The following is a 27282-nucleotide window of genomic DNA, read 5'->3' as shown; positions in this document are numbered from 1 at the left end:
GGTGTCATAACTAGATTTGACAAAGTTTGTTGAAAAAAGAAACCATAATTTGAGGATAAACACCCTAATTAGATTTAATCTATGGGTACATACGTCATTTGAGAATTCTCTTAAGCTGTCTTTAAATTTTTGGAATGCACTGTAGTAGTTAGGTAATATGCGTTGGGAACTATCTATCATAATAAGGTTCAACCTAATAAATAACCGGTGCACAATATGCTTGCACGTTGCAGCAGAAAGTGGCCAAAACTATCCATGTTTAACCTAATAAATAACCGGTGCACAATAACTTGAACGTTGCATCAGAAGGTGGCAACAGGTGCTATACGCATTGCAAGCGTGCGACGATGGGTCATCAATTGTTTTTGCAGCTATACGAGTGGCCGTGCGCGGAACCGCGTATGCTAAGGTCTTTTGTCCATTTGGATTTACTTACTGATTAAGGGCCATGTGATTGAACAGGATAAATCACTCCATCAGGGGTTCATTAATATCCTAAAACCGAAGAGATTGTCATCAATGAGAAACACAGATGTACAGGTTAAGCAATTCTAGAATTACAATGAGATGGCACACTCCATTTGGAAATAAGGGGGAAAACTAATGTCTTTGAATAGCCGCAATCGGTGAGAAATGGGCATTGCTACCAAAATGAATCTTCAATGGTTGGACCGTTGGACCATCAGGTGTTAGAGATCACTTAAACTGATTTCAACACCACGTTACTGTAGAACAGGCGATCACTTACGTGGTCGTCCTCTTTTTCCTCCTCTCTTTCCACCACGGCTGCCTGAGGTTCCAGCTTTCTGAGCAGGACTCTCGGTTTTCTTAGGGCGGCCTCTGCCCCTTCCAGATGGCTTTGCCTCAGGGGTTGCCTTTTTGGCTCCCCTGCCTCTCCCTCTAGAGGGTTTGCGGCCACGCCTACCCTTTGGCTCTTCTATATCACCATTTTCATCATCTCCACTTTCATCATCATCATCATCATCCTCTTCAGATTCAGATTCAGAAACATCCTTAGTTTTCTTGCGCTTGTTGGCACGTGAATTGGTGCTGGCAGAAGCCTTCTTGGTTACTTGCACCTCCACCTTCTCTACTGCAGTGGTGAATTCAAAACCATCAATAACATATGTGAATCAGCAAAATGTAAAGTCAATTATAGTTGTGAAGCAAATTTGAATGGCAAGCCAACTCAATTTTGGTTGTCCACTCAAAAGATGCTTTATTAGAAGATAGTAAAATATAAACCAACGTATTTTCATTGTTTTCTACAAATGATGGTTCAGATCCCTAGTGTTTATTCTGCATCCAAAATCTGAGAATGCACAACACAGTTCAACAAAAATAAATAACCAGCAAGACTGCATGTTCATTTTTGTAGTAATTTAGGATCAGGTAGGCCTTCATGATGAACGGGTTGACCCAGCCCAGCACAAATGTACTCAGGATAGATGCAGGGTGAATGTTCAGCTCAGACCTAATAAATTAAGTGATTTCATTTGCATGCAGGAAAAAGCAAAGAAAATTTAAGTGTCTGTTTGCACAATCAAATCATGCCATTCCAAAACAAAAACACAAGGGAATACAAACCTTCAGGAGAGGTATCGCCATCATAAATTTCCAGCTGAGCAACAAAAGAAAAGTGTATTAAAATATAATGATTAAAACATGTCCACCAAACAACGGAAGAATAAAAAGGCTAACAGCACATCACAAGGCAATAAAACAGGTGGTAGATGCTAAACATGTAAATATAAATCCAAGTAAATGAGAGTGTATGGATAAGTTCTCTGTTCAATTGTGACCTAGTTATATCCCCTTAATCCCTTATTTATCATTTCATCAGTTGACTTTCTCTGGGTGTATCATTAAACGCTACTATTCAATTGCAGAGCAGAAAACAAATCTACAAGATTAGATTTATCCAATGGAAGACTAAGAATGTAAAAAAATAGCATACATAGGCCTGTTTGGCACAAGTTCCAGCTCCAATAACAATGCAAGATTTGGAGTTTGTAGGATGAAATAAGGCAACTTGTTTAAACATTTGTTTGATATGCCCCCAGCTTCAAGAATTTTTAGAGCTAGGGATGACCAGCTCCAAAATTCTGGGAGAGCTCTGCCATGCCAACATCAGAAACAAAAACTGTAACACCACCTTAATTAGTCGAAGCATCCATGCATCAAAGTGACATTAAGTTACCTGATCAAGTCGATCACCAACATTTGCTCTGTCCACAACAATCAGAGACAGTCCAAATCCACAGCCAACACTGGAGGAAGTGTTTTTAAGTTAATATAGACCAACCTTAAAAGGGATGGAATACAAACAGACATGTATTTGTTTAATGTAATTACCTTGTAACATGCATGCCCTCAAGAATGTCAACCTTTTTGGGATTTGCTGATGATCTATATTACAAATATATGGTACAACAACGGCCAGTGAGACAGTCTATTAAGTACTGTATAATGAACATATTCTAATATTCCTATATATACATACTTCTGACCGTTAGGCCCATAACCAAGCTCTCCATTCTGGGCGACACCCCAGCTTATGCAAGAATCATCAGCACCAACAACATGGTGCATGTTACCAGAAGCCATGCAGCGAATGTTCCAACCACTGAAGAAAATAAATTGAAAGTTAAGCAGAAAACCAAGCATAATAATGCTACATCATGAAGTTAACTATGACAAATAACTAAAAACAAAAGCATATTACAAGAACAATAACAATAAAGTATTCTGCATTTTTGTGACAAGTGTGAGAAACCTTAAATCCATCACAGGTTTTGGGTACATCCAATCATCGCCTGTATTCTTCATCTTTCCCCACATATACAACTGACCACCACCTAGAAATCAAACCGGCCACAAATTAATACAATGGTGTCAATTATAGGTTTTGCAATACAATCAGGAGGTTCTTAGCAGCTCAAACTATACTGATAATCCTATTCAGTCAATGAATTGCAGTAGTATGTGAAATTAAAAATTGTTTAATCATAGACCAGGTTACTTCAAGGGTAATGCCAGGTGCCTCATGGTGAAATTGACGCCTAAAAACCAGACCAAAGCAAAAATATTGTAACTGAACAAACAAATATATGCATGCCTCATTGCCTTGCATAGTTCAAAGGGCTATTCACACTATGTAGTGATAAAGCATAAAGTCATTTGACTAGTATTTTGTCACCAGATTCAAAGGTTGGTAATGAAAAGCTTAGCTGGCAAACAATCTGATAAGAATTCACTTCTAAAGAAATAGAAGAGGTTTAACTTGCAGCTGCTGTAATGTGTATGTTTTGAAGCTGCTTAAGAGCAAGCATAGAACATCGGTAAGATACTTTTTAGTAAGGTTCTATCTCCCTATTTTCTCAAGTAGTTTTTTTATTTAATACAACATCAATAACAAACAAACTTTTTAGTCTAAAGCAGGTTCAGGTAGATTAGAGCTGAAGGCCTGAAGCCCAACATGAGACACCACCAAAAAGAGAAAGGAAAGAAAAACCAGCTACATATATACATACATTTGGGGATCTAAAGACTAATTGCCATTCAGGTACATGGATAGCTGGCTAAAACCTTTTTTTTGTATCTAGAAAGCAACAACATCTAAATGGGCTGCAATACGGTTTAGAAGCAGCAGAGCAAACAAAACCTAACTCTTCACCACATCTAGATCTCTTTGTCTGTAGCAACCAGTGTCAATTATCAAAATAACTGTACAAGAGGCTTACAGGTAATATACACCAAAAAAAATGCTTGCATGCTTTGCCTTAAATGAAGTAATGTGATGGCTAATGTGGGAGCAGCAGCATCAACATTCATGATGTAATCAAGTATTGAGGAAATTGTTCCACTAGTGGTTTCCGTAAGATAAGCACTTACAAGAATCTTGGGTAATAACTCGGGTTTAAGCAAATGCATGCACCGCCTATAATACAGGGAAGATACCAACAGATGATACAAGGAAAAATGTTAAGTTTACCAGCACTTATCATTTATTATTATCCATGCAAACAAGCAAGATACCACAGAAACCTATTACCCCCAGTCTAAAATTAAATGACAATAAGAATGGCCTGTGCACCAGAGCTGGCTGTAACATACCAGCAGTGCATGCAGAACTTGCAGAACCAGCTGAGACAATAGCATTAGGAGGCAGAACATTGTGCTTCTGGAAAACTTCTACAATGCGAGGTTGCCATTCATCCTTCTGTTCTCTATGCCCCAACCTAAGTAACAAGCAAGTCACTATATGAACCTCCTTGGGTTTGGACTATCACAAGATTACTTCAGATGCATCGGATGCATGCCAATAATATCATACCTTCCATATCCACCAAAACCCCAGCTGTCAAAAAAAACACCAGTAAGAGAACATAGGATATATTAAATCTAAAAAAAAGGTCCTGCACATATGCGGTCTTCATACAGCATACATAGAGGGCACTCACACCTATTATTAACTATTAGTTTTGAAATTGTGTAAAACAAATGGTGAATTAAACACATACGTGTAAACAAAGCCACTGGAATCAACTGCAACTGCAACATACAAGTAAAGAAACAGGGTTGATATCAGCGTTAATCATGATGGCTAAAAAGAAGGAATGAATGAAGAAAAACCTGTATGGTTAGTTCCACATGCAACTTTAACAACAGTTTTCCCAGAAAATGCAGCTATTGCTCTTGGGCGGGGCTGGGGATCATAGGTCAGCCTGACAGACGATTCTTTAGCATTGTACTGAAATAGCATAAATCAAATCATATTGAATTGATAGAAAATAAGAGAAAAGCCAACATGTGTTTTAACTTTTAAGAGTAGCAACCAACCTCATTATCAGTTCCATGCCCAAGTTGACCGTATTGGGGAAGGCCTGCTGTACTGAATAGCAAAGAAGAATAAAATACTGCCTCAAAAAAACTGACGAACAACACCCAGTAACACAGCCAAAGCAGATATTAATCAAAAGAGGTTGAAGAATTCTAGTTTTTAATCTCCAGCAAAGACATACAGTATAGAAGAGCCTTCCACAGATGACAACCAGACAGTAAAATCAGCCCCACAGACAACGTTGGTTGCTTCCGCAACAATACAGGACACTGGCGATGACTCAATCTCTGCAGCAATTGAAGAACCACAATAAAATAGCAACATGTAAGATCAAAGAGGGGGGAAATCTCCACAAGATTCTCAAGACTAATTATCAATCCTGGACAATGATAATACCATTATGCTGAAGATTATGACAAAATTATGTTTACCAATTGTCCCACGGACCATGGGGGCAAAAGGAATGTATGAAATGCCATTTCCAACAAGTGCTCAAAGATAACTTCAAGTTCACATGAGATGCTACATCGAAGTACTAGCGGTTTCATCAAGCAGAATAGGAGAAAAAAAATTGATTAAAATATCTATATGTTTGCAGAGTATATCAGATTGTTTAAACTTGAAAAACACAAAAATGGTGTGTTGGCACCTCTGTGACTACTCATAGGCAATAAGAAGTGAAAGGTACCAACCATTCCTTAAGGAACCTGTCCCTAGCTGTCCATGCTTGTTATGGCCGAAAGAGAAGGATTTCCCATCATCAGTTACAACGACTGTATGGTTTCTTCCAACACTTGCTTTGATGATTTTGTATCTGGAGGTTGAACAATTGTCTGTTAATATCTTTGAACACAAAGAATGTTTAACAGCTTCAAAACACTCGTATTTGTCATACTACCTAATTAGCTCATGAGTTTACCAATACTATAGACAGTTAATAACAATAAAGCTGCAGGTAAAGAGCTTGCTGTTGTAGGCAAATAGATTATCTTACTTTGATAGTTGAGAAACAACAGTCGGCAGGTTACGTAGAAGAGTATCTCCATGTCCTAGCTGTCCCTTCTGCTAGAAGGTATTAGTGTTAAGCAATAAATAGCACAAGTGCAACTGACTATTCAGATTTATACCTCATTGCGACCCCATGTATAACATTTGCCTTCAGCATCTAAAGCAACACAGTGGCAAGCAGCTGGGAAAAATGTTAAAACAAGTCATTAGTAAAGACTGAAAAGTATATTGAACAACTGTTGAGTTGAAATTCGGATAACTGAAACCAAATATACAACATGGTAAAGCATATAACCTTCAATATATGATTACAATAGTACCTCAATTTATTCACCAATCAAATCAAGCAAGAGGTGACTTTTAGAACAAAGAAACAGTAAATTGGTGGGTTCCATCCCAAGCAATCCCGGTACCACGCTGTCACAATTAAACCCCCAGCCCCCTCACTCGCATGCCGCAATTAGTGAGGACTTTGTCTGAGTGTGCAAGCCATATCAGCCTCTCACGTCGGCACGTTGCTGCCAAGCCATCATCTGCATGCCGCCAACGAGCGCTGCTGACCTCCATGACACCTCTGCTCCATCCACGTGCAGAGGAGGGGCAAAGAGGGGCAAGTTGGCTGCAGAGGAGGCAAAACGACAAGAGGTAACGGCAATGGGCTCCGATATTTAGGGCTCCTGTCACTTCCCTTCTTTTCTTTTTGTCCAAGTCGACCAACCCATTTGTATTTGCTCACTCACCCCTCTCCCTCACCCCGCAAGCGCCTTTTTTCCACAGAGTTCAGTTGTTCTATTTAATGCCCCCACCTCCCAAAAGAAAATGCAGCTATTTCGATTACAGCTTTTGTTAAAATTACATGATAAAAGGTAGAGGTATGGAAACAGTTCCAATTCTGTACTCCCTTTGCATATTTTTTTTAACTATTTTTCTGAATTGGTGTTTCTAACTGATTAAGGCTGTACTGCAATGTTATACCCATATGGTACCGTAGTAACCTATTTTTGCCACCATTTCCTGTATAGACTTGCCAAAACAAGACAGGCCAACATTTCAGCGTGAATTTCATCGAATGATCCAGTCCCTGAACGAATCTAGACTCCAGATAAGGACCACAGACCCAACTCGACCTGCTTTCGTTATTCGTTTGATTGCATCTAGGATCATAAACTAATCTGAACATTTATAAGCACCAACCGGTTGCAGCACCTCCCGTCCCGCCAAATAATTGGCGCGCACATCATCTCAAACGCGGGCAAGGACGACGGGACTCACTGCATCCAGAGGCGACGAAGCGGATATCAACGCCCACGAGCGGCCGCAGCCGCGTCGGCGACACCAGGTTGCCCTGCGCCCCGCCTACCACCTTCCGGCCCATGGCGTCGAAGCTCGTCCCGCCGCAGTACAGCAGCTCCCAGCCGGAGCCGGTGCCCTTCGCCTCCGTCTTCTCGTCGCCCTCGGCGGCGGCCGCGGCCGCGGCGTCCTTCTCGGGCTCGGCGCTTGCCGACATTATCGCCGGCGGCGGCGGTGGCGGCGGCGGCGCAGGATTTCGATCGGGAACCCTAGATTTGGTAAGAGGAAGCGGGGAGAGGAAGCAAGGGGAGGGATTTGAAACAAGCGACACTCCAGATTGAACTTTTTCGCGAGCAGGTGGGCGCAGTGTGGATATATAGTACTGCACTGGTTTTGGCAAGTGGAGCCGGCTATTAAAAGTCGACCTGAGAGATATTTCAACGGTTCCAATCCACGAGAATGACTTGTGGGGCAGTCCTAGTAGGTGGCCCAGTTGTCAAATATTGGTTCTGTTCGCCTGCGGGCTGCCTCTACCGTTAATTCTTTCCCTCATGGTGATACTACGGCCTTGTTTTAGACCTTGTTTAGTTCTTAAAAAATTTGTAAAAAAAATTAGATTTCTTATCATATTAAATTTTACGGTAAACATTAAATATAGATAAAAATAATAAATAATTGCACAATTTACTTGTAATTTGTGAGACAAATCTTTTGAGCTTAATTAGTCCATGATTAGACAATATTTGTCCAATACAAAAGAAAGTGCTACAGTGTCTATTTTACAAAAAGTTTTGAAGCTAAACAAGGTCTTAAACCTGAAATCTAATTTTTTAAAAGATTTTTCGTCATAGTAAATTTTACTATATATGCATGAAATATTAGTACTAATAAAAAATAACTAATTATGCAGCTTGTCTATAATTTGTAAGATAAATCTTTTGAGTCTAGCTAGTCCATAGTTGAACAATAATTATCAAATATGAATGAAAATGTTATAGTACCTAAAAACTTTTCACCCAACGAACTAAACAAGGCCTCCCAATAACTTTCACTTATCCTATTAAATGTTTGGATATATACATAGAGCATTAAACATAAATAAAAACAATTAATTATACAATTTGTATTTATTTTAGGAGACAAATCTTTTAGGCTTAGTCGATCTATTATTAGACATTAATTACTATACTTACCTATGTGCTACAGTACCCTAAACTTTTTAAAACATGAATTAAACAGCCCCTACGTAGACCGGCTTTGGATCACATCTTCTCAATTTTTAATAAACGATGAGAATCCAGCGTGTTTGGTTGAGCGTTCGTGGAATGCAAGAATCAGGTCTTTGTTTAGTTCAACCCAAAAAATAAAAAACATTTCAAGATTCTCTATCACATCGAATCTTACGGCACATATATGGAGCATTAAATATAGATAAAAACAAAAATTAATTGTACAGTTTGTCTGTATACACAAAATCCAAGACATGAAGTGACATGATTGGCTAAGAATGGAGAGAAAATGAATGTGATTGGATATAAAAATATTCTATAGAAACTATCCATTGGGAGCATAGTTTCTATATACAGTGTCTATAAAAATTAATGGGTATAGAAATTATATGTAGTTTGTAGCATTGGGAGTGCCCTAAGTACTTTGGGGGCTTAGGGATTATGGATACAAGGGTTATGAATGAAGCATTAATTGGTGAATGGGGTTGGAGAATGCTTCAGGCCAATGAACAGGAGTTATAACTTCTTGAAAAAAGAAGTACCTAGGTAGACACCCTTTCCTGCATATCATGATATCAACATATTGGACGGGGAACAATTTTGAAAAGGGGTGTTGAGGACAAAAAATAATTTGAATAAGGTTGCAAAGCAGAGGCAAATAAAGAAAAAGTATTAGATTTTGGGAGGAGGTTTGGGTAGGAGAGATACCATTGAAGTTGGATTTTGCCTTTTATATAACATATGTGGAGATAGATTGTTTGGTCAGTGATTGTTGGGAAGGGGATGGATGGAACATAGAATTCAAAAGAGCTTTAATTTAGGGGTTGAGGACTAGAAAGAATGGGAAAGACTGACGGACTTATTGGAGGATATAACAGTAGCAAAATCTAAGAATTTTCATATCTAAAGATTCGATATGATGAATAACCTTAAAAACATTTAAAAATTAAATAAGGCTTTAATAAGAGAAATAGTAAAGGGAAGATGTGAGAAGGGTGAAGAAAAGAGACAAGGACAGATGGGTCATTCCATGGCCCGTAGGATGGCAAGTGATTAAATCTTTCTTATTTTCTTTTCTTCTCTAATACTTAATTATAAAAATTTCAGTCCACCAAAAATCTGTCCGCCTACCTCCGACTCTGGCTCCATAGATGCGTCCCAGAAAAACTAAATAAAAACTTTTATAGGGTTCCTAATACAAAATCTCCTATACACACCAAAACATATTGAAAATAAGGAAAGTGCATGGACCTAGGTGTAAAGTGTGTGTTCTATTACTTTACTTTTCTTTTATTCTTTAAATCGGTTGAAAATTGATAAATATGTAGTAATTCATAGAAAAATTCAAAAATTATAAAACAAATTTTGCTCAGCTTCACATATATAGATCCATGTAGTAAAAAAATATCATAAATTTTGATATATTTTTACTAGAGATGCTTGTCTATGCTTTTTAATGTAAAATTGATCGCCTGAAAATTGATAAATGCGTAGTAATTGAAAAAATCTAAAAATTATAAAGCAAATTTTGTTCAAGATCCATATGTATATATATAGATCCATGTAGTGCAAACAATATCACAAATTTTAATACGTATTTTTGCTGGAGATGCTTGCTATGCTTTTTAGTGTAAAATTGATCGGTTGAAAATTGATAAATACATAGTAATTCATAAAAAAACTAAAAATTATAAAACAAATTTTATTCAGCTGCACATATGTAGATCCATGCAGTAAATAAAAAATAGTTATCTGCTCAAATTATTAAATTTGTTCAGCTACACATATGTAGATCCATGCAGTAAACAAAAAATAGTTATCTGCTCCAATTATTATAAAATTTTTATGGTAGCCTATTAATATGATACTTGATTTGTGGTAAAAGTTTTAGCACCATTTCTGCATATCTCACTGATGTACTAATTTACCAAAATTTATGCCTGAGGATGCTTCCACTACCTTACTTCATAAGCTCATGTGTTCATAATCTACATACATTTAACTGATATATCATATTTCATAGGAATTCGAATCTAAATAAAAAATAAAGCTAGCAACAAACTTTTCATGTTTTAATATATATACTAAGGTATATTAGAGGTAATATTAGAGTAAGATAAGGTTTGACTAATTTATATTATTATTATTAAATAAATATGTCTCCGAGCTATATATTATTGTAAATATTAACTACCTACCATATGTCATGGTTATCAATCAATCAATAAAATAAATTATAAACTTTTTTTTGACAAGAAACAACTTTATTATCAGCAGCAACGAGCTGCAATGATTGTTACATTGATCAAGTCTACAAAGTGTAGAACTTGAGTAAGAGGACATTCCATTTCATGGTGTTCATGCGAGCATGAATACTATATATTGTTGCCCTGAACAGTCCTATGTAGAAAGGCTTCTCGAGCCAGAGTATCAGCTGTTGAATTAGAGCTTCTTTTGACTTTGAAGATCTTGGATTCCCTGGAAAAGATATGGTTGGAAAATGTTTGGGTGAAATGCTTGATTCTCCAATCTGGGGGTCATTATGGTGTGTTTGATTGAAGAAGTGAACCAAAAGTTCACTGTCCGACAGGAAGCTGACTCTATCAATGTTCAATCTGTCAATGATAATGGAAGCCAAAGCAAGGCTTGCAGCTTCAGCCATTAAGACTGATGAGCAGGCTTCCAGTTTTGCCTTGATATAGATTCCTTGAGCTGGTTGTACTCTCGTGTTAAGAAAGAAAATTCCTAAGCCCGCCTGTCTCATAGACACATTTGGTTGATCCGGCAAAGTGGAGGCATCTACGTAGCATCTTGGTGTTTGGAGTAGAGCTGGATTGTTGGCATGATATGTGTTTGTCAAGTGTAGTTGCTGCATAGAAATGTTTATACCTATTGTAGTCGTCGTTGGAGGCTCAGGGGCTTGCTCGTTGTTCGTCATGATCCTCTGATGAGACTGATCACCTGCAGTAAGATAACTCATACCTTGTTGAGCAAGTAGATTTGTATCATTGCCAGTGGAGTTCTCGATAATGGGTGGCATAGGTTGTTGATGCAGTTGCTGCTGGTCGTGGTTAAGACACGGTGCCTGTTCTTCCTCGGTCTTCTGACACTCGTTGTTGGTCCATCGAATCATTGCAGCTGCAGCTGTATGTACCTGTATAGGGGTCCAACTTTTCCTTTGGAAGCGGTTAGCATTTCTTGCTTTCCAAATAAACCATAAGATGATCAGCATGGTGGATAATAAGTCATCATTTATATCATTTGTGACGATAGTTTGAAGGATCAATTGAATTCCATCATTATCAGGAGGTAGAAGTTCAGTTCTTAGGGAAGGAGTAAATGAGAACCAAACAGCCCTAGGTAGACTACAAAGGAAGAAAAGGTGAGCATCGTCCTCAATTTGCCCGCATGTTGTACAGTAGGGAGTAATATGGGTAGAGTACCTGGATACTCTTTCAGCGGTGGCTAGCGCTCTTCTAATTATCCTCCATGTGAAGATTTTGATGACTGGAGGTAGTGTCTTAATTTTCCAAACTCTCTTAAGAATTTGGTTGACTTTAAATTTTATAAAAAAACATACATATATATAGATATATACATCTATTTGATGTTTTTTTCTGTTGCAACCGACGAACATTTGCTACTATCTTAAACGCATGCCATCGCCCCGTCCTTCCCACGGTCCAGGTCGCTTCCCAGACGCAGGTTGATTTCGTATCTGATTCAGCCCGTCACCTGCCCCCTTCGCCGACGACGCTGTATCGGATTCATCAGGTTAGAAAAAGCCTAGACGATTGATTCGGTGTTCGGGATCGACTGCTATTCGAACGGATGCCCTCTTTTGCCCCGATTTCTACATAAATAGAGGTGAGGACCAACTACAAAAATTCGCTAACCCCGTCAACCCTACAGGAGAGGATTCCGGCGAGACGGAGGGGGGCGTCTAGCGATAGGCTGAAAGGGACACTATGGCCGCGAGCGGGAACAGTACGGTGCCGTCGGAGTCGGAAGATCCGGCTGCGGCGACTGAGCTGATTGATGGGAGCAACACAGACACAGGACAGGAGAAGCAGAAGAGGAAGATGGCGGCTGCTGCAGTGGGAGAGGGTTCTGGTGCCTTATTACCTGTGGCACCCGCCGTTAACACCCCACCACTCCCCTCTTCGCTGCCCTCAATACCCCAAGTCCGGCAAGCGGAAAGCTCTGCGCGAGTGGAACATGGAATGCAGGAGGATCTCCAAACTTGCTGCAAAAGGTTACCTGCTTCTCAACTCAAGATTCAATCTCGTTTCTGCGGCGGGGAACTAACTTTCTGTGCATATTAATTATGATGTTTGCCTCTTTCTTCAGATCCTCGTAGGCGTCTTCCTACTGTCATCGAGCCCAAGGACCCAGCCACCTCCGACAGTGTGGCCAGCCCAAGGGACAAGGCTCTGGTGCGGGGTGTGGGGCGCTCCATCGTTAGCGTTTCTTCTATCGCACCTGGTGCGCAAAATTGCCTGATAAACCTGCTGTATATCCCTGTTGATTGATTCCTCCTAGCTGATGATAAGTTGATAGCTAATTAATAACTATGCCTACTTACAGAAGGGGATGATGACGTTACCTGCCAATGCACTGGCATCTTTGTTGGCTGGAATGAGACAACAAAGTGCGCTCGAATATTGACTACTTCTGATATCGTTGATGGACTTGATCACAAACCTAAGGTACAAATAAAACTTGCCGTGCTTAACTATGTGCATGGAGCTTACCTTAGACTTTTGCAGTTAGTGTTAAGGACAAGTGTAATGTTGTCCCATCTGCCCTGCGACTGCGAGATGTCTGCCTCGATGGCTTTAAGTACCTATTATATTATGTATATGCTCACCAGTTTTTGAATCCACTTAAAACACACATGTGCCATTATATTAGAGGCTCTACGATGATGTTTTTTCTCAAAAACATATTATGCCCTGCTTTCTCGTATGGGTATGGATCATGTTCTCATTTCTTTTTTCAGATTTGTTAGGTACAGTCTCTGCAATTTATTTTCTTGAATGGCTGACTGACTACCTATTGTCTTTTTTGGACTCCTTTTCGTGATCTTACCTGCTACGTTGGCTAGTATCAAGTGTTACTGCCTTGAACTCACTTCCTACGTGTCACATTGCAGAATCTGCGTATGCAATCAGTGCTATGGTCTTATTTGTCTTTCTAGATTCTATTTGAGTGCGCCTGATCAACTTTATTGTTTTGCCCCTTTCAGATGCATGTGCGCTTGCCAAATAACACCGTCATTGAGGGACAGCTTTTGTTCTTCAATAAACATTATAATATTGCTTTGTTGGAGATTTCATCAGAGTCAGACTTACCATTGCAGCTCCCTTCTTTTGGGTCTAACCCAAACTATGGTCAGGAGGTCTTTGTGTTGGCTAGGGGTGAAGAGTCAAACCTAATGGCTAGGCATGGGAGAATCTTGTGGACTGATGGACTAGATTATTTTGGGCTCAACTACTGCATGTTTCTTAGCTGTGATCTACCACCGGTAATATAATTAAAATACCACGTGCATATAATATATTATTGCTTCATTGTTCAGTTTACTCAGTGGTTTTTATTTAATGCAGAGTGGTGTTGGAGGAGCGGTGATTGACCTTGATGGAAATGTTGTTGGGATGGCATTTGTTAGCTTGAAACCTAGTATTCTTGTCATTTCCACCATCATGACATGCATTGAAATGTGGCTGAAGTTCAGGTTTGTTAACCCTTTTTGTCATTGCATTGATATAATTTGGTTAATGCCATAACACTCGATATTTTACACTCTTTGAGTTATGCAGTACTGTTGCAACTTATCCCTTATTTCTAAAAGTTTTTATTTGATAGTGGTTTACTACTCCATGTTGAAATATATATGTTTTCGTCATTCTTATGAATCTAAAAATGGAATCCCACACTTGGAAATTGTGTGCGATGACAACATCACAACTAGGAAGACAAGAAAACCAGTTTGTGGCACTGTTGTCATGCAAACGTGTGCTAGCCTGGATCAGCTTTTAGGTACAATCCATCAGAAACACCATAATGTACTAATGATACAAATCAAGACTTGGGATAAATTGCTAAACCTTAGCAGGTTCCGTCCAACGAGTGTGACCTGTGAAGGTTTTTGGAGCTTAATGGATTCCTCTTAGCAGCTAATGCTATCTGAAGTTAAAATCCAATGTAAGAAAAGAGTTGACATGATTAGTGGAGTACCCACAGATTAATAGCAACAATACCACTTGAAATACTTGTATCTTTGAGGTGAATCTAATATTATCCTTGAGCTAACGTATCATTTAAGTGACAATAATCCGATCATATGGAATTCGAATTGCTATCTTAGGCTTGATATCAAATATACGATGCCTATTTTAATTTTTATATGTGATTAGTTTAATTCAACTTATTTCAGTCGGATTGCTCGACCTGCACATGGTTTGCGCTTAAGGACAGTGGAGCTGCTGGAGGTGTCACTCCAGGAGGTGATCTCTCGTGATTACAACATCCACAGTGGTTACATCGTCGATGAGGTATGAGTGTATGACTATTATTCTTTTCAGTCTGTGCAATGCTATTTTTAGACTAATATACTGCAGCGCTTGTGACATATCTAGGTAGAGGCTGACTCTACTGCTGAGAGGCTTGGCGTTAGATATGGTGATGTGATTGTTTCATTTGATGGGCGGCGTTCTCACACTCTACCTCAGGTGAAAAATATCTCTAATATTCATAGGTCTTTATCTAGGCAGTACTATTGTCAACATGCTCAAACTTTGTCCGCAGTTGGAAGACTATCTTCTATCTCTTGGTTGGAAATTCTTGGAGAAAAACACTGAGTCAAGCTCCACAATACTCACGGTATGTTTTAAGTTATATGCAATATACAATGTGGGGTTTACATTTATTATTGAAGATAGCAAAAAAGGTATTAAGCTTATGTTTTGTTGGTTTTTTGTAGCTTGAAGTTTATGATCTCCTTGGACGTATCACGAGAAACATCATCCTGCCTGTAGAATTCTCTGATTCTTAACAGAATATGTAAGCACCTTTGAGCTACCTGCTGTTTCACCTTTTTAATTTTGTCCTCATCTTCAATTAATTTTTTTTGGCGTTAAAATAGGCGCGCATAATGCGTGCTCTTAGACATTCTCATGCCTTCTTTCTATACTACTAGGAGCTTCTCTTGCTCCAAATGGTTTTCTTGTGCATGTGTGCGCGCTTGCAGGTGTCCCAACTCCCAGGGAAGCAGCAACACAGTGCAGCTACCACTATTTGTTTAATTACACTTTAGGACTATATGCGATAATCTTGTATGTGTTTTCGTTGAAGGTTGCATCTTGCAAGCTGATCTTATTTATCTCCAGCTATGTATCTTAGCACTTGTTTATCACTATCTTAGATAGTGAATTATAAATTATACCTAAAACTGAAATTACATTCTCAGGCAATTTCGCTCAATGCAAAATTAAGTATGCTAATGCCACACAGCACTGCTTTTGGTTCGATATATATATGTCGAGAACACGATTCTCTGACTTGATATATTCGCATTCGTCTTGTGTTCCAGCGTACTCCTGTCACATTTTTTTTTGAATGAAACTGGAGGGGCCTCAGCCCCTACAGTGCAATTTATTAAAGTAATTAAACTTGAAAGTTTTTACAACTCAGTAATAAAACAAAAACAGAAAAAAAAGAAACTCTTGTCACATTCAGTTTCATCAGGCCTGTGCAGCTCTGCTGCATCGGCAGCGACACTTTCCACCTCTCCTCTCGACCGGCCACCGTCGGACGGTCGGAGGCCTTTCCTTCCTCGCGACCACACGCCTGGCTCGGTTCCCATCGGGCAACAAACAGGTCGAATCGCATGTCATGCCAGATTATCGGAATTTTGCGTTGGGCCATGTTTAGTTCACCTGAAAAAGAAAAAAGTTTTCAAGATTCCCCGTCACATCAAATCTTGCGTCACATGCATGAAGCATTAAATATAGACGAAAGCAAAAACTAATTACACAGTTTAGCTGTAAATTACGAGACGAATCTTTTGATTCTAGTTAGTTCATAATTAGACGATATTTGTCACAAACAAACGAAAGTGCTACAGTACCGAAATCCGAAATCTTTTCGGAACTAAACAAGGCCATGGATTGGATCTACGTACATGAATAGAGGCGAGGGCCCACTACGGGAGTAGCCTGAGGCCTTGTTTAGTTCCAAAAAATTTTGCAAAATAGGAATAGTAGCACTTTCGTTTGTATTTGACAAATATTATCCAATAATGAACTACCTAAGCTTAAAAGATTCGTTTCGTTAATTCCGACCAAACTGTGCAATTAGTTTTTATTTTCGTCTATATTTAATACTCCATGCATGTGTCTAAGGATTTGATGTGACAGAGAATCTGAAAAATTTTGCAAAATTTTTGGAGAACTAAACAAGGCCTGAGTTCCAAACTTCCAACCACATCCTGAGCACTCGAAATAGCCTACAGTCCGCACTAGTCCTACTACGTACTCCAACTGTGTTCAAAAATAAAATCGTTTTAAATAGCGACATAGTTTCTAAAATATAATTTTAACATCTTATTATTATAAAAAATATTTATCAAAAAATAATTATATTTTTCTCAAAATATTTTTTAAGACAAATCTTTTATATTTTCAAACTCAAAAACTTAAAAGTTATTCATAATTTATATTTTCAATGTTTGATCTAAATCGAAATGACTTCATTTTCGAGTACGGAGAGAGTACTTCGCTGTTTATATCGCCTTTTGTTTTTATTTTCTACCGTCTAATAAAAACTGTGGTAACTCTCTTGTTGTCCTTAAAAAAACATTCTTTGCGTCGTCAATGGGGTCAACCGCAGCAAAAGCAATTCAAATAGTGATGTATTGCTTTTGCAGCCCATTAAGTCTGGACTCTAGGCCAGCCGACGGCGCGCCAGAGTCCGAGCACACACTACTCATCTTCAGGGCCTGCGTTGTCCGGCGTTCTTTTGCTCAAAGTCGTACCATATAATTATTTTTATTATTACTATTTTAAAAAAAACTCTCCGGCGTTCTTCCTCCCTCACGCGGCACGCTTGCCCAACCCCAAGCGCTCCTAGATCTTCCCACGCGCTGCACGCCATCGCATAGCCTAGTTCCTACTTCCTAGGATGAGCTCGCCATCGTTCGCCTGCCTTCTCTTGGAAGCTCAAGCCCCCCCTCCCTAAAAAAAGAGAGTTCATCAATTGGAATCTTTACACTCCCTCATCCAAGAATACAATTGGGATATGAACATAGATGATCGCTAGACTTATAACTGGGGATCTGCAACATACAAGCCCTCAGAGGCTTACAAACTTCTTCTTGGACAGCAATAGTCCTCTCCCTCATCAAATGGATGTGGACCTTTGGAAATTTGGGGAAACACAAAAATTTCTTTTGGCTTCTATTAATGGATCGTCTTAATACCAAAAATATGTTAAGAAGGAAGAATAGACACCTAGATGACTACAATTGTGTTGTCTGTAACACCGACTCAGAGGAGACCTGCTTCCACACCTGTTTTTCCACCTAGCCCTTTAGTATCGCATGCTGGAACTCTATCGCCATACATTGGGATATCAATCTCGAGCCCCTGGATATGATTTGTCAAGCAAGAAACTCTTTTTAGAAGCTTTGCTTTTAGAGAGTTGGTTATCATTGCTTGTTGGGTGCTTTGGACCACAAGAAATGGAGTGATTTCGATGCTAAATCCTATAGTCTTGATCATTGGAAACGTGCTTTCAAGGAAGAGGTTGGCTTGGTTTGCATCAGGGCCAAGAAGAAAACTAGCGATGTATGGTGTGAGAATTTCATTTAGTGTATTCTTGGTGTTAAAATAGGCGCGCATGCATGCTCCTAGACATTCTCATGCCTTCTGGAGTGAACTGAAGTTTAGCTCCGGTCGCGTCCAACAGCTCCGCCTCCAACTCATGTTAGCCGATGACACAAGACAACCTGCCACTGCCATAGAGAGCAAAGCCACCCGACACTCAGTGGTCGCGAGTCACCATACAACCCATGGGATAGCGACCCGACGCTCCCATGTTACTCTCACTGCCGCTGGACCCCGCCCGCCACTCCAACTCATGTTAGCCGATGACACAAGACAACATGCCACTGCCATAGAGAGCAAAGCCACCCGACACTCCGTGGTCGCGAGTCACCATGCAACCCATGGGATAGCGACCCGGCGCTCCCATGTTACTCTCACTGCCGCTGGACCCCGCCCGCCACTCAAAAAATGTGGCCACACGTACCACGTGTTGAGCCCCTCTCCCTCGTCTATCCCAGAAGAGGGGACTAATTGTACGCGGGACTCGTTTTGCTCGCCTGGTGAGCCCACTTTTTTTCTCGCCTGGTGAGGGCACCTTTTTCTGTTATAAGGTCTTGTTTAGTTCGTGGATTTTTTTTATTTGGCTATTGTATCATTTTTGGTTATATTTAGTAATTATTGTCTAACCATAGACTAACTAAATTTATAAAAAAATTATCTTATAAATTATAAATAAATTATATAATTAATTATTGTTATTTATATTTAATGCTCTATACATAGTCTAAAGATTCGATGCGATAAGGAATAAAATTTCCAAACTAAACAACACCTCACCTAAGAGCATCTCCAAAGGCTTTGGCAAATTGACTTGGCATTTGTTGCTATTTGCAAACTCCCATAACAAAATGCAAAGGATAAAAATAGGTCATCTCCAAGGGAATTGGCATTTGGATATGGCAAGGGATAAAAATAGAAGGTCTCCAGGCGCGCGCGCTTTCCTCGCGTGTGACTTTACTCGCGCAATCAGGTTTGCAAAGTCGTCCACAGCTTGGCATTTTTGCTAAGTTTGCTCTCTCATTTGCCAAGTTACCCAAATTGCAAACTCCAAATGCAAAAGCGTTGGATACCTCTTTTAAAGTTTTTTGGCAAATTACTCAAATGCAAACCTCAAATGCAAAACCAATGCTCTAAATCCGTGCGGGGCTCTCCTTAGGCCTTGTTTAGTTCGCAAAAATTTTCAAAATTCCCCGTCACATCGAATCTTTGGTCGTATACATGGAGTATTAAATATAGACGAAAATAAAATTTAACTACACAGTTTACCTTTAATTTGTGAGATGAATCTTTTGAGCCTAGTTACTCTGTAATTGGACAATGTTTGTCAAATAAAAACGAAATGCTACAGTAGCTAAAAAAACAAAAGATTTTGTGAACTAAACGAGGCCTTATTTGGGCACCAACGGACTTGCCCATTCCGCGATCCAGAGGACGAAAGTCCAAAAGGGCGCTGAAAGGGAGGCGTCGGCGTGGCGGCGGCGACGCGAGGCGATCCTGATCCACCACACCACACATCTCGAGGAGGGTCCCGGAGGCCCGTCCAGCGTCCACCCGCTCCCGCACCTCACCCCATCGCTTCGTCGCTACGCAGTTCGGTCCACCTATCGATCCCTCCTCTCCTCATCGCTTTATTACTCCTTTTCTTTTCATTTGCCCCTTCGTCGCTGCTCTATTTCGCGGCCGCCTCGCGTCCTAATAATAGCCGCCGCGGGCAGTGGATACAGCCACCGCCACCGCCATGGGAGCGCTCGAGGAGGCCTACCTCGCGGACGCCGCGTGCGCGTGCGAGGAGGAGGAGGAGGAAAGCGACGACCTCGGCCTGCTCGCCGGGGACGCCGCGGCGGCGGGCGACGCCATCGAGCCGGCGGTGCGCGCGCTGCTGCTGGGGCTCGGCGAGGACGACCGCCGCGAGGGCCTGCGCCGGACGCCCAAGCGCGTCGCCAAGGCCTTCCGCGACGGCACTCGAGGTACTGCGGACCCACCGCTTGCCCCCCCTCTCCGTTTTCTCGCTCCCCTGACTTCGTGGATCCGTCGGTAACAATCGTCCCCGTGCTTTGTGTGAAAAATGGCGTCGTCCCTGATCCGTGGTTGTCCTGCCGTCGTGGAGTGGTGCTCTTCAGCGTACACCACGCTAGAGAGCCTAGTGGAGAAGAGAATAACAACGCCGTGTGGCATTTGAACACGTATGGTTTTGTTCGGATCTCGCGACGAGGGGTGCTTGATGCTTGCGCTGAACCTTGGGATTATTCCCTGGCAGGCTGGCAAATTCCATCGTGGGAGTTAGTAGAGTCCGACCTAAACTAAGTGCAGTTTGGTGCGTGTGGTCGTTGGCATCTGTCGTAGTCGGTCGTGCTGGTAAGGCTTGACAAGCCACGGTTTGAAAATTTAGCTGTCGACCACCTAACGCTTCTTTGACGCGAGTACTAGAGGACCTGGGTTGGTGGCTGTTTCACTGTTATTATTACTACGATGAGCTTGTGTGTATTCCAGTGTGAGAGACTGCCAATCTTACTCCGAATCTTATCATGTCTTCTGGTTTCTAGTTCTAGTCCAGCTTATCTCAAGCTATATCACTAGGGAGTTTCATAGTTAACCGTTATGGCTGTGGTGTATTTGAGCTTTTTGTCAGAAGCTACAACACACTGGAGGGCTTTTGCAATTAAGATTTAGGATAGTGATGTGTGGGGACTTCACTTGCCACTTAATGTCGTTGACTATTTATTGGGCCCCTCACTGATGACTCATGTTAAATCTCAACATAAGCCACTAGCTCGTCCATTTCCATGGCCATTTTCCCTCTACTACTCAGAACATCAGCACTTCTGAGTCCTGACACAAATTATTAATATGATTTAATTGCATTGCTTTGCTGCTGTAATTTTAAGTTTTATCATTACTAGGTACTGTCCATTTCTCTTAGGGCTACTTTGGCAGCAGCATTCCTCGCCGGGTTCCCTGCGATTTTCCGGGGCGAGAAACCCGCGGGCGGATCTCTCACGGGTAAATTTCTTGCTGCATTTGGAAGATCGCAGAGACGTGGAATACGGCCCCATTCCTCACGTTTTCCCAGGGGGAGCAATCTGCGATGCAAGAGGCCGAGCGCGCTTCCCTGCCGCGAGTCGCGACACCTCCTCCAACTCCAACGGGCGCGCCGCTAGTTACCTGGGATTTCTGTCCTTGTTGCCAAACAACGACATAGAATTGACACCCTGCTAGGGAAGGCTGCCCAGGGAAACGAATTGCCATTAAAATCCTCCTGGGTGATTTCCTTCCCTGGGCTAGGCTCCCCCCGCGCCCCCAACAGAGTTAATGTTGTCTTTTTCAAGACAGTATCACTTCTTCAGGCTTTTTTTTTACCAAACTCCCTTGCACTAACTTTTTATTATTTTATAAGAGCATTCTTGATTTAAGATGTACATAGACATCTAGTTGTTTATTGTACTATGTATTTCCTTATTATTCATGAACTTTGAAGGGTTTTGGAATTAATGACTACCTCAGAATGGGCAAGAACATCGATATCTTCGGTCATTGAATGGTCTTTAATTGAGATAGGGGTCTGGTGTGTTTAAAATTGATCTTCTATCTTGTTCAGTTTTTTAAAGTATTTGAAAATCATTTTTCACTACAGGCGAAAAATTAAGAGTTGCCTGTAGTCTGTGGAAGTATTTGAAAGAACCTCATTATGCGTTTTTTCTTTTCTTTGATGTCTTCCACTAGACAGTGGTCCATTATTATATGTACTCATCTGAAACACGAGACTTTTACTTGTCATGTTCTTTTCTAGTCCTGTATTATTTAATGGCCATTAGCAGCTATATATTACACTTGTCTTTGGTATTTTGATTACTGTTTGTTTCTTTTGAAATAAGTACTGCCTTTTGTGTTCAGTTATAAAATGTGGACCTGCTAAGAGCTTAACTCCTCTCCCAGTACAAATTGCAACGTTGAGCAAACAAACCAAGGTTAGGTTAGTGAGCCGCTGCCTCTTCTCCAAAGCTGAAAATGGCTGGAAATTTGGCATATTCAAGCTTTTTAATTTACTACACTTCTGCTGTAGGCTTTAGCTGCTAAGAAGCTGTCTCTCTGGTACTATAAAATTACAGATTGAATGGAATTGAACAATTTGATCAACCACAAATTATTCTCCAATGCCCAACCTCACTTTGTAGCTGATAGATCCTGCCTTTGTTGGGGCAATAAATCTTTCTTCTGTGCTTTAGGATTCTTCACGTGGGAGTAATTGGTAGTCTTCTATTCAACAATTTGTGCTAATCTTTTCTGAAAATGAGAAAATTCATTATGTTTTGAATTCCTGACATGAACCACAGCATTCTTGTTCTACTAAAAAATCTTCCCATGCAAGTCATGTGTAGTAGAGGTTGTCACGGTGTTCTTATTCAAGGAGACAGAACTGTTTATACCACCAGAGGGGTGAAGCCATGTTGGTTACCGTGGTGCACTGGCACCAGGGTGTAATAAAAAAATGAGTAAATTGACTAATACTCACCTTGTAATGTGAGAAGATTTGATATGTTGCTTGAGTGGTGCAATTCTGATGATAGCTTTGCAAAGAGTGACATCTGTGCGGGGTGTGTTTCCTGCTTTGTTTTCTTTTTTGCACAACCTTTTGCTTTACTGAAGATGTTTGGGTTCTTATTCATCATCTCTGCTTTTCTTTCAATTGCTTCCTGATCTGTATTTAACATATATCTAATCTACAGGTTACAGGCAAAAAGTAAAGGACATTGTGCAGGGTGCTCTGTTTCCAGAGGTTGGTGTGGACAAAAGGACTGGGTCTGCTGGTGGAACTGGTGGGCAAGTAGTTGTTCGAGATATTGAACTTTTCTCATACTGTGAGTCATGCTTGCTTCCATTCAGCATACAGTGCCATGTTGGGTATGTTCCCTCAGGTGGAAGGGTTGTTGGGTTAAGCAAGCTTTCCAGAGTATCTGATGTCTTTGCCAAGAGATTGCAAAACCCTCAAAGACTAGCTAATGAAGTCTGTGGTGCATTGCATGCTAGCATTCAACCTGCTGGTGTGGCTGTTGCTCTGCAGTGCTGGCACATTCCTTTGCCAGAAAATTTGGAATGCAAGGCTTTGCAAGGCTGGATTAGAACCTCACATTCATCTCACTCTGGAGTTTTTGAGGGTGACAGTAGCACTTTCTGGAGTGACTTCCTGGCTCTTCTTAAGCTTAGGGGCATAGACATGGAGGCTGAGGACCATTCTGTCTCTATTCCTTGGTGCCCCTTAAGGTCTCATGAGGCTCCACTCTCTAATGGGCTCTGCAAGAAAAGCTCAACTAATGGCATGGTTTCTGCTGTTACCTCAATGCTCTTATCACTTGGAGAGGACCCCCTCAGGAAAGAGCTTTTAGGCACTCCTCAGCGTTATGTGCAGTGGCTAATGAAGTTCAGAGCATGTAATCTACTAGATGTGAAGCTGAATGGATTTACACTTAGTAATGTTAGCTTATATGAGAGGCCAGGCGGAGGCACAACTGATCATGGAGCAATCCGATCTGAGCTGCATTTGCCATTTTGTGCTCAATGTGAACACCATCTTCTGCCCTTCTATGGAGTAGTTCACATTGGGTACTTTGAAAATGGAAGCGGAGAAGGCATTGATCGGTCGCATTTTCAGGCATTGGTTCATTTCTATGGGTGCAAGCTTCAGGTTCAAGAAAGGATGACAAGGCAGATAGCTGAAGCAGTTTATTCAGTTTCACATAATGGGGCCATGGTCGTTGTTGAGGCCAACCACATTTGCATGATCTCAAGGGGGATAGAGAAAATAAGGAGCAACACGGCAACAATTGCAGTTTTGGGCCAGTTTTTGACCGACCCTTCTGCCAAGGCATGCTTCTTACAGAATGTTTTGGATACAGCTGGTTCTGCGATATGAATGGTATCGCTAACAGAGAAAAAATTGTGTGTTTGGGAGTTACTATCCAGCAATGGCAATGTCTGCCAATCTACTGGCCTAGCATGATTAGCACTGATAATGTCCGTTGCGCTCTTCTCGGGTGCAAAATTTTCACCTGGAAGACTGTACCGAGGATGTCAGAAGAAAGCACCAACAGGGTTTTGGTTCTCTCGTCTTGTACCACCATGTCACTTGTACGGCACTTCAAAATAAAAAAGAATAGTAGTAGTTACAACTGTGCCAAAAAGGATATAGTTATTCTTACGTCTAGATTGTTTTCGAATTGTCATTTGTTGTTGAAATTTTAGTGGAGATCACTCCGGCTATTGTTGTACTGTTGAATTGATACTGCACGCCTGCGCTGGTCGAGATCAGTAAAGAAAATTACTCAGATATACTTATCCAGCTTCTGTTGTGGGTTGAATCAGCTACTGTGTCGACAAAGCTAATCGGGACTTGCTCGACGCCTTTCGATGGGTCACGACTTGGAACCAGATCCTAACATAGTTGGAACTACGTTAGAGGGACGCCGAACGCCCGTGCACCGTCGATGGTCCATCCGACGGCATGCCTTGCCAATTGCCATCCAACAGAGGGGAGTAGCACACGGACGCAGCCCTGCCCACTGCCTAGTGCAGCTAAGATGCGACGGGGAGGGAAGGGCGACCATGGCCGCCGGCCGCTCACTGCCGCTCGTCTCCTTTCCCGGCGCAGATGGAGCAGGTCCCTGAGGAAGTCTTCGCCGCCGTCGCTCTTCACCCTCCCCATTCTCGCCCCCGCGTCCTACCGACACAAGAGCTCGGCTGCCCTCACATGGAGTCTGAAAGCTCAGGCAACACCAACTCCAGCATCCATGGCGCCACTGCACATGCCATCCGTGGAGGAGGACGAAGAGCTGCTGATGGAGGAATGAAACCTCATCAGTCTCTGCTTTTTTATGGTTCTGGAGGATGGCGATGGAAATAGATAAGCAAAGGTTCAGAGTACATAAACGTCGTGACTGGCTGTTGAATTTAAATAGTAAACTAATATTAATTGATATTCTCAATACTAAATGTGATAGTTGAATATATTTCACTTTGTTTGATAAAGCTGCCGGCCAACGCTTCTGGCAAGTCCGTACCACTGCACAGGGTCCCTTGTGGACTGAATGTTTGTTTCAGAGTAGTTTAAGGTTCTTACAGAACATGTCAAGATTGTAAAACAAAACAGTTTCATGTGAAAATTCAGTAGTGCTATCCTTTTGCACTTCAGCTACTGCATGTTTGTGTTTAAACAAAAAACAGAATTCTCCGTAAAAATAGTTCAGCATCAAGAATGTCATCCATAATTGGTCAGTGCAGCCCTCATACCCCGTGGCCGTCGAACCATGAAGCTGTCGTCGCTAACGCAAAGATCAACCTTAATATGAGGACAGCTGCGCTGCACGCGGGGGTGACTTGCTTGCCTACTCCAGTGCTGACGGAGGCCGCAAGCAGCAGCAGCAGTCGCTGGCCAGCGGCCATCGGCGGTGAGTGCCTAGAACACTCCGTTCTTTTGCAGAGAATGAGGATGATGGAGCCATGGAGGAGAGAACTTGCCTAGGGACCTGCTCGCCTACTCCAGCGCCAGGGGAGGCCGCACCGCAAGCAAGGAGCAGCAGCTGGCCGACGGTCATCTTCATGGGTGTGGCGGCGATGGCGAGTGCCTGGGGCACTCCGTATCTCTTTTCCCATTTTGTTTTGCGTTTTCTAAATGTGGGCCGGGTCGAGTATATTAATTCTGCTGCGCCGTTCGATGCCCAATAAACGTCATCGGGCATAGGTACTTCCCTCTGCTATAGTTTGCAATATGTTAGAGGATCTCGTTCCCACGACTTGTCAGTTGGCATATGCTCTTGTCATCCCAATTTTATGTCATGGTGTTGGAATTGCAACCTGATTTTGGATGTACCCCCAAAAAAATGAAATAATAAAAGAGACATGGTTCTGGATCTGATCTCTACGTGCTGGTGGCGCTAACGGAAAACACGGTCTTGTTTAGTTCACTCCAAAAACCAAAAAATTTTCAAAATTTTCTATCACATCTAATCTTGCGACATATGTATAGAGTATTAAATATAGACGAAAATAAAAACTGATTGCAAAATTTGTCCGTAAATTACAAGATGAATTTTTTGAGTCTAATCAGTTATTGATTGAATAATAATTATCAAATAAAAACGAAAATACTACAGTCTCGAAATTCAAAAAAAACTCCAAACTAAACAAGCCCCACGATTGAGGCCTTGTCTACTTCCATCCAAAAACCTAAAATTTTCAAGATTTCCCGTCACATCGAATCTTTAGACGCATGTATGGAGTATTAAATGTAGACAAAAATAAAAACTAATTGTACAGTTTGGTCAAAAATAACGAGACAAATCTTTTAAGCCTAGTTAGTTTATGATTGAAAAATAATTAACATAAACAAACGAAAGTGCTACAGTGTCACAAAATTTTTTACTTCATCTACTAAACAAGGCCTGAGTCGGCCGCGCCGTGCTCACCTGACTACCTCGGCACTGTACTGTGTACCTGACGGCCCTGGCCAATTCTGCTGCGGCTCGCGACTGGCTGGTGGGGGATCACGCGACTTGGGCGGTTGGGCCTGTCCGGTCCGGCTGCCCCCGCTCACCAACCCTTCAAAGCACCCGCGCCGCACGACACCTAACCGTCTGCCCCCATTCCCGTAGAGCCGCCGCCGCGCAACCTAATCATGCATTGCGTGCGACCGTGCGTGATGGCTAGCTCGATCGCGCTGCCGATGTCCTATTCCTATTATACCTGCAGTCTGCAGGCATGCACGCCACCGGCTTACAATGACCTGACGCAAAAACCATGCATCTTGCTATATTGGAATTTGTATTTTATTTTTCTGTAGTCGAACAATAGTAAAATGATATGCTGCTTCAACTATAATAAAAATATTAAATTACTTGAAATCTGGGAGAAATGCGTAACATAACACGCGTGTTCAGCCACAGCATGCCTGCGGACCGCACGAGGCGTGGAACGGTAGCTACACGTACGCGCGTGCCCGTGGTTGAGGCTGAGAGTTAGGCACAGCACACTTGCC

At 41.5% G+C, this 27282-nt stretch overlaps 3 protein-coding genes across 4 annotated transcripts; 2 read left to right on the top strand and 1 right to left on the bottom strand.

The window, feature by feature from the left end:
- On the bottom strand, nucleotides 455-7496 carry LOC8070278 (protein RCC2). Its single transcript, XM_002447231.2, has 16 exons — nucleotides 7124-7496; nucleotides 5971-6032; nucleotides 5838-5905; nucleotides 5536-5657; nucleotides 5025-5130; nucleotides 4843-4894; nucleotides 4636-4753; nucleotides 4524-4554; nucleotides 4337-4360; nucleotides 4117-4241; nucleotides 2777-2858; nucleotides 2504-2626; nucleotides 2356-2409; nucleotides 2201-2270; nucleotides 1588-1621; nucleotides 455-1093 (listed from the first exon to the last, which is right to left on the bottom strand). Exons 1-16 carry the CDS (start codon nucleotides 7356-7358, stop codon nucleotides 741-743), a joined length of 1659 nt encoding a protein of 552 aa, XP_002447276.1. The 5' UTR covers nucleotides 7359-7496; the 3' UTR covers nucleotides 455-740.
- LOC8082550 (serine protease HtrA-like) lies at nucleotides 12003-15873 on the top strand. 2 transcript variants are annotated; one of them, XM_021463982.1, is made up of 11 exons: nucleotides 12003-12144; nucleotides 12283-12625; nucleotides 12721-12855; nucleotides 12958-13079; nucleotides 13619-13897; nucleotides 13980-14107; nucleotides 14810-14927; nucleotides 15012-15104; nucleotides 15181-15255; nucleotides 15356-15435; nucleotides 15572-15873. In XM_021463982.1, exons 2-10 carry the CDS (start codon nucleotides 12409-12411, stop codon nucleotides 15425-15427), a joined length of 1239 nt encoding a protein of 412 aa, XP_021319657.1. In that variant the 5' UTR covers nucleotides 12003-12144; nucleotides 12283-12408; the 3' UTR covers nucleotides 15428-15435; nucleotides 15572-15873. The 2 variants fall into 2 exon arrangements, with proteins under 2 accessions (XP_021319657.1, XP_002448704.2); XM_002448659.2 differs by lacking the exon at nucleotides 15572-15873 and having other exon boundaries at nucleotides 15356-15474.
- On the top strand, nucleotides 19685-24587 carry LOC110436387 (GTP cyclohydrolase 1). Its single transcript, XM_021463413.1, has 3 exons — nucleotides 19685-19847; nucleotides 19973-20224; nucleotides 22982-24587. Coding segments are annotated over exons 1-3 (1437 nt in total). The 5' UTR covers nucleotides 19685-19846; the 3' UTR covers nucleotides 24166-24587.

This window comes from Sorghum bicolor, chromosome 6 (genome assembly GCF_000003195.3).
Source record: "Sorghum bicolor cultivar BTx623 chromosome 6, Sorghum_bicolor_NCBIv3, whole genome shotgun sequence".
Lineage (NCBI taxonomy): Eukaryota > Viridiplantae > Streptophyta > Magnoliopsida > Poales > Poaceae > Sorghum > Sorghum bicolor.
The sequence above is the reverse complement of the archived record's forward strand: the minus strand, read 5'-3'. Positions and strand labels throughout refer to the sequence as shown.

Excerpts from the sequence above, each read along its gene's own strand:
- LOC110436387 (XM_021463413.1), top strand. Across the intron at positions 20,225-22,981 it reads CTTCCGCGACGGCACTCGAG|GTTACAGGCAAAAAGTAAAG; the intron begins GTACTGCGGACC and ends TCTAATCTACAG.
- LOC8082550 (XM_021463982.1), top strand. The coding sequence starts at position 12,409 with ATGGGAGCAACACAGACACAGGACAGGAGAAGCAGAAGAGGAAGATGG. Across the intron at positions 12,856-12,957 it reads CGTTTCTTCTATCGCACCTG|AAGGGGATGATGACGTTACC; the intron begins GTGCGCAAAATT and ends GCCTACTTACAG. Across the intron at positions 14,928-15,011 it reads GTGGTTACATCGTCGATGAG|GTAGAGGCTGACTCTACTGC; the intron begins GTATGAGTGTAT and ends TGACATATCTAG.
- LOC8070278 (XM_002447231.2), bottom strand. The coding sequence starts at position 7,358 with ATGTCGGCAAGCGCCGAGCCCGAGAAGGACGCCGCGGCCGCGGCCGCC. Across the intron at positions 6,033-7,123 it reads CTTCGTCGCCTCTGGATGCA|CTGCTTGCCACTGTGTTGCT; the intron begins GTGAGTCCCGTC and ends CATTTTTCCCAG. Across the intron at positions 5,906-5,970 it reads ATACATGGGGTCGCAATGAG|AAGGGACAGCTAGGACATGG; the intron begins GTATAAATCTGA and ends ACCTTCTAGCAG.